Here is a 6,365-nt window from a genome sequence, read left to right as displayed (position 1 = left end):
ATTGAAAAAAAATCACAAAAATTAAAAAAAAACAGCATCCCAATGAATTTGAAATAAAAGTTTTTTTTATCCAAAAAGAAAAGGAAAGAGTGAATGAAAATTGGTGCTCAGTTCTAATGATCATCTTTATATTAAATAAAGAATCGCTATGAATGCAGTAGAGTTCAGAGTATAACTGTAAAGTGCCCCTGATAAAAGATTACTCAAGAAACAAGTAGTACCGTCTAATTTATTCTATCTAAACATAAGAGAGGCTGAGGGTCTAGTGGCTAATGTTTGTGATTCAAGGTTAGAAATCCCAGTTCTGTTTGTGGCTTTTCTATTGCTTTTTTGTTTGATCTTGAACAAGCCAAATGATTGATGGCTCAGTTTCCCTTCTATGCATAGGCATAGTAAATGTACTCTATTGCACCAGAGTGTTATGAGGCTTAATTAATGTTTCGAAAGGGTTTAAGATGTATGGAGAGAAAGCTCTGAAGAAATACAAAGTATTATTTTAATAAATGGCTCTTGATTCTTTCATAAAACTTCTGCTTTAAAGGTATTGTATGTTTTTTAGGCATTGGAGATACTAGTATTTGTACTGGCTTCATTCCTTCTCTGAATGTGCAAACTTGCAATAAATAATTTTTATGGTGGTCTCTTTAATCTGCTTTCTGACCCGCATTAACTTGTTTCCGCTTGTTCCTAGCAGGCTGGTGTTAGGACCCAGCAAAGAGGCAGCAGCAACACGATATAAATAGAGTACCAGAATGGGACAAAGTTTGAGAAGAAAGCATGACATCACTCAGACTTGCTCTCCACCCAAAAAGATCTGGGATGGAGGTGCAAACGTGAGCCAGACAAGCGAGGAGCTAGCAACACAGTTCAATCCAATTCCTAAGGAAACAGTGAGAGTCAGATGTCCAGTGGAGCAGAAGGGGCTACTTTTTTATGATGAGAACCAAAACTGGCTTCAGATCTCTGACAAAGTAAAAATAATTGGAAAAAAGAAAAAAAAGAAAACCACAGACAGCAAACATTGTAAAATAAGATCTCTTCTTTTGGCACAAATAACAGCAGAACTACTTGCATTCTTTCTGTGCAATTGCACAATTTTTGGATCTTATTATTTTTATCTTATGATTTTGCTCCAGTCATGGTTATGTGTTTTTTGATAATCCAAGTGATCCACATTTAACGCAAGCAAATATTCATGAAGGCTTTGGAAGAATATATTGCTTTCTCACTGGAAGAATGGAGTTTCTGAACCTGTGTGGAAAATGCACTTTTTAAAAGAAAAAAAAGTAGCAAAGGAGAACTTGTGTTCATGATTGAAATCTCCCAGGAATTAGATCTCAATTGCACTTGAAAACGCAAAAGGACCATGAAGAATTTGTTGTCTCTGCTCTGTTATTATTTGCTGCAGATTTTATTTCAGTCTAAATATCAGGTAATATTCAGAACTTGGGTAACACTGAGATTTTTCCTGTTTATTCTTCAAAACTTTTGCTTCACATTGTCTTATTCTGTCATATTTTATGTACAGGTGTATGGAAACTATTCCTGGCTACCCAAACACCCAGGTAAGGACATTGTTATTTATCATTGACACTACCATGTGCTTAATTGTTACAGTATATTTAGCAAACCTTTTGTTTTCTGGTTTATATTTCATTTTTTTAGTTGTTGCAAGGGATCATACAAAACCATACTAAAAATATAGTGCCAGGCATTCAGTCTAGAGTACCGGACAATTGCAGTTACTTAAAAGTTCAGGTCTCCCTATAGTGTGACATCTTGTATTAAAAGAAATACAAAAATAAATTCTGTGCACATTGCACAGAATAGGCTACCACCTTTGTGCATGAGAATTTTTTTTTATGGGCTTTTTCACTTGAGTCGGTCTTTGAATTGTATTTAAACAGAGATTACTTTCTCTTTCACCACAACGTGCTAGTGTTCAGCACTTCAGATTCATTGACTTGCGGCTAGAAGTGCCAGTTCACATATGTTACATTGCATTTGTGTGGCTCCAGTCATTTAAAAGCCTTTGATGATTAAATGTAGATTGCTCAGGACAGAACCGCAGCATGTTTTCCTTCTGAGCTCTTGTCATCTGTTTTCAATGCGAAAAATCACTTAAACTTATTTGCTGTGTGTGTAACTGGAGAGATCTTCTGTTTGCACAAATAGTTTAGCCTCAAGCCTCATGGTGGTGTACAAGCACAATTTTACAGTTTAAGCAATCCACAGAATGCCTTGTGCTTTTAATTTCTACCCAGATGTACTAGCTTTCAAAGAAAACTGCTGCATGCTGCAGGAGAAGCCCTGTTCTGTCCTGTTGCAATACATGAATCCCCACCCTGTTATCTGAGTCCTAATTACAGAGTATGTGAGTAAGCTAGTGCCCTTGCTCATATCAGTTCGTTCTGTTTCCCCTTCGTCTGGTAAACATTAACATATTGTGTCAATTGCTATAGAAAAGGATGAATGACCTGTAGCTTGAGAAGCATTAGAAGAAACATAGGCTGTGTATAAATATTATGTATTGCAGGGGGAAGAGAGTTATGAAAGAGTCCCCAGTTTGGATGGGGACCTAGAACATATTAAGCTCTAAATCAGTGGTCCCCAACATTTTAAGATTCAATGCACCCCTTGATAGATTTGAGGCACCCCTCAATATACTGGAGGTACCCCTCGAAAAAATGCCAGCTCTTAGTTTTCGTTGCTTTTTGACTATGAAAACAGAATAGAGCAATTCGTCTGTTGCAAAGAACTCAGAAAGACCACAGCAAGTCAGGATGTTTTTAACACCGTGGAAAAAAAAACACTATTTAAAAACTCTGAATTTATCTTGTGAATCATGTTTGCACAACTAACAGTACTAATATTGTGCGACACCCCGTGCAACACCCCTTGAAAGGATCTCAAGGCACCCTGGCTGAGAATCACTGCTCTAAAGGATTCTATCTTGATTTGCACTATGATGTAATCTTCCCATCATACATGGTCCAGCAGTTACAGTAGACAGATTCATAGTAATTTTGTACTTATAAATTGAAAGGAAAGTTAAGTGAACAGAAATGAAAGGAAAGCCAAGTGAACAGGCATACCAGTGATTTTCAACCTGCTGGCATTTTTTGGATGCTCCTTCAGGATGGATTGGCTCTGAGCATGGTTTAGAGAAGGAGTGTTAAAGTTGTCCTGGGCTGGATCCAAAATGCAGGGCCCCTTGCAGGTTAGATCTAGATGTGCCAGTGGGATGAGCAGCATCAGGGATCCCTGGGGGTTAATGTAGCTATTATCTGCCAACCCCCTCATCTGCCTGCCCCTTTGCCCCCTGCTCCTGACACACATCCCCAAAAGAGTCTTGTATCTCAGATTCTGGTGGTGGGCCACACTCCTGCTCTCATCCCTCAACTTCTGGCCCTTCCAGGGGCCCTGTGGCCCAGACAATATGACACTGTGGGCTGGATCTGCTCCATGGGCTGTATGTTTGACACCCCTGGTTTAGAAAATAAAGTACTGGACAGAAATCCAAGGAACCTGTGTCGTAGTCCTCACTTGGTCGCTGTCCTGCTCTGTGCAACACTGGGGAAGTCACTTCTCTGTGTTGCTGTTTGCTCTCCCACTTTTCGTCTATATTTTCTGTTAATTGTAGGCCGTTTAGGGTAGAGATTCTCCCTATATGTTGGGATGATGCCAAGCACAATGGGGCCCTGATCTCAATTTGGCCTTCTGGATGCTAGTGTAATACAACTGTAACAATCAAGTGCCTCATTATGTCCTGGCACAGCTGTTGGCATCCATTCATTTTCTCTCTGCCTCTTTGTTTTCTCTCCATTATTTATATATTTATTTTTGCCTGACCATTCTCCTCCCTCATAGATTCAGCCTTCTTTTCCTCGTTCCTCACTTCTCTGAAAGTTAGATACTCTTGGCAGTGGGAGACATCTTCCTAAACATGCATCACAAACAAGGGTGCACATTCTATGCTTTAGAAAGAGGAGGGGCTGCCAGGCTTCATGGGTAGCTAGTTGGGAAACAATTAGCACAAGCAGTCCATGGGGATGCTGTTTGTGCACTGGAAGGCTGCTGCTTTCATTTCCTCTATTAGAGCCAGCGTACACTTTTGGATGACATGCCATGAGGATGATAAACCATGTCTTCATCCAGTATCCCAGTCCCTCAGTATTCTTTGCACACCTGATCTCACACTGAACTCAGTAGCGATTTTGTTCTCCATGGTATTCAGATTGGATTATAAATATGTGTATGCATCCAGTATAATTGTCTCCTTAATTTAAAGAACAAAATCAGTCAAGGCTCCTCTCTCCCCTTCTCAGCTTGATCTGGCCTGATTCTTTGCAAGAATGCAAAATAACATGCAACACTATCTATCCGCATCCACAACCACAAGTTTTCCTCATCTCTGGGTAGCTGTGACATTTCTTCCTCAAGCCATAGTTGTTTTTTTTGAGAGCGGTTCTCTGACCACTGAAAATATATGTAGTCAAGAAGGGCAACTGGGGATGTGAGTCTCCTGCATTGATCACTGGTGTCAAAAGCAGACAGCACTGCAGATGTTTCACCAGTGATACTGCTCTCTGTTTTACAGATCAAGTGTTTTACAAGTAATGCAGATTCAGCTACCTACTAATTCAACTGCCTTAGTTCCAAAGGTCGACATCAGCCGCTTCTTTCTGACACACAATGGGTGTATCTACATGAAATACTTTACTGTGCAGTAGACTAATCTACCGCACAGTAAAGTGTCACCATCTACACGTGCACATTTACTGCACACTAAATTGGTCTACTGCACAGTTAGTTACTACCCATAAATACAGGTAGTAAATTAACTGTGCAGTAGATACTGCACAGTAGCGCATGTGTAGACACTTGCCAGGAGCAAATTTGCTCCTGGTCAGCCCCTACACTAGGGGGCCACAGGGGATGAGGAACTCCCACCTCCCTGTCTCCCTCATGTCTCCCACCCCTCCTGTGTTCTTCACCAGTTGCATTGGCACCATTCCTGATGCAAAAAGGGCCTCAAAGCATTATAGCCTTGCAATTGTGCCAGGGGGCAGAGAAAAGAGCAAAAGCAAAATATTCACTGAGCTGGCTCTAGTTTCTTGAAGGAGATGAAAAAAATAGAAAAACTTTTCCAGACCCCTGCATAAAATCAGGTCCAGGTATATGATGATGCAAACCTATTTGTGTTCATTATATTGTAGGGATTGTTCAAAACAAATTTGTCCGTGTGATACAAGAACCCCTATTATACTTTTGGGGTCAATGAAATATAGGGAAAAATTCCAGGGAAAGTTACTTGGGGTCAACTTAACTTGCACACCAAATTTTTACAAGGCCCCTGGAATGTTTAGGCAGCATGCTTACTGCACAATAGCGTGGGTCCATTTTACACCTCTGTTACTTGTCTTCATTTTTTAACGTGCCCACCTCCTGCTCCCACGCTGCCCATGTCCTTGGTAGGGTGCCAGAGAACCAGACCCAATTCTAGGAAGAAAGAGTTAGCAGCACCACATAAAGTATATTCAAGGTCCACACTAAATCATTTTGGGGACCTTACTGTGATCAGTAATACCTGCTCCGAGGGAAGCCCCATGGAAACCACTCCTTGCCAGTCCAATTTTCTTATATGGGACTATTCATACAAACTAGCATCTGCAGACCCAAGCCTGAAATTAGGCATGAAGAGTGCAGTCCAACATAACAGCAAAAATATATCACAATAATATACAGGCATGAGAGGCAGAGGTAAACTTTCAGCTAATGATTTTATTTGTCCTATTCTACTCTTCTCCTGCCCAGTGCTTGAGGTGTTGGGGAGGAGCTAATATGAAAAGGGTTAACAAGAGTAGTCCATGGGGATTTGTAGGAGGACAGGGAGATCATTTCATGAACTAAATTGGGGAATATGATGCAAAAACAGAAACGGGACAAAGAAAGCAGTTGGGCAAGGCTTTTGAGAGGACCCTAGGCACCTCTCCATGGCATATATTTTGTGGACCTGGCTTTCAGGTATTTTCTGGCTGAACTATTCAATTAGAAACATAGCTGAAAATAGTTTAAAAAATAGCCTCTGGAAATGTTGCTTTTGTAGATAGCAGCCCTCTCTTTCTCCTGAAAAAAGCAGCTAATTAATTCATGCCAATTGAATGATTTGCCATGATAAACAAAACATGCTCATTTGCAATAAAAAGAGGCTTTTACTGTTTCATCCTTCTAAAACTTTCTTTGCTCCAGCTGATTAGTCATTCTTTTCCAACACAGCTGGTTAAATTAGTTACCCCAAGAATAAAGGGTTTCTTTCAAGCAAGAAGATAACAAAAACATCCATGTTTGCCTACATTATTAAT

General features: G+C 40.2%; 1 protein-coding gene across 2 annotated transcripts in view; it reads left to right on the top strand.

Moving 5' to 3' along the window:
• Positions 1-759: 759 nt before the first annotated feature.
• The window catches only part of ADGRD1 (adhesion G protein-coupled receptor D1), a 299,472-nt gene continuing 293,866 nt past the window's right edge, over positions 760-6,365 (top strand). The window contains exons 1-2 of one of the 2 annotated variants that reach the window (XM_019507071.1): positions 760-1,432; positions 1,529-1,565. In XM_019507071.1, the coding sequence (XP_019362616.1) occupies positions 1,367-1,432; positions 1,529-1,565 (103 nt within the window). In that variant the 5' untranslated portion in view covers positions 760-1,366. The remainder of the gene's footprint in view (positions 1,433-1,528; positions 1,566-6,365) is intronic. The other variant, XM_019507072.1, reaches the window with a different exon arrangement.

Source organism: Gavialis gangeticus, unplaced genomic scaffold (genome assembly GCF_001723915.1).
Source record: "Gavialis gangeticus isolate Ggan-Ray unplaced genomic scaffold, GavGan_comp1, whole genome shotgun sequence".
Classification (NCBI taxonomy): Eukaryota; Metazoa; Chordata; order Crocodylia; family Gavialidae; genus Gavialis; species Gavialis gangeticus.
This window is presented reverse-complemented; position numbering and strand designations above follow the sequence as displayed.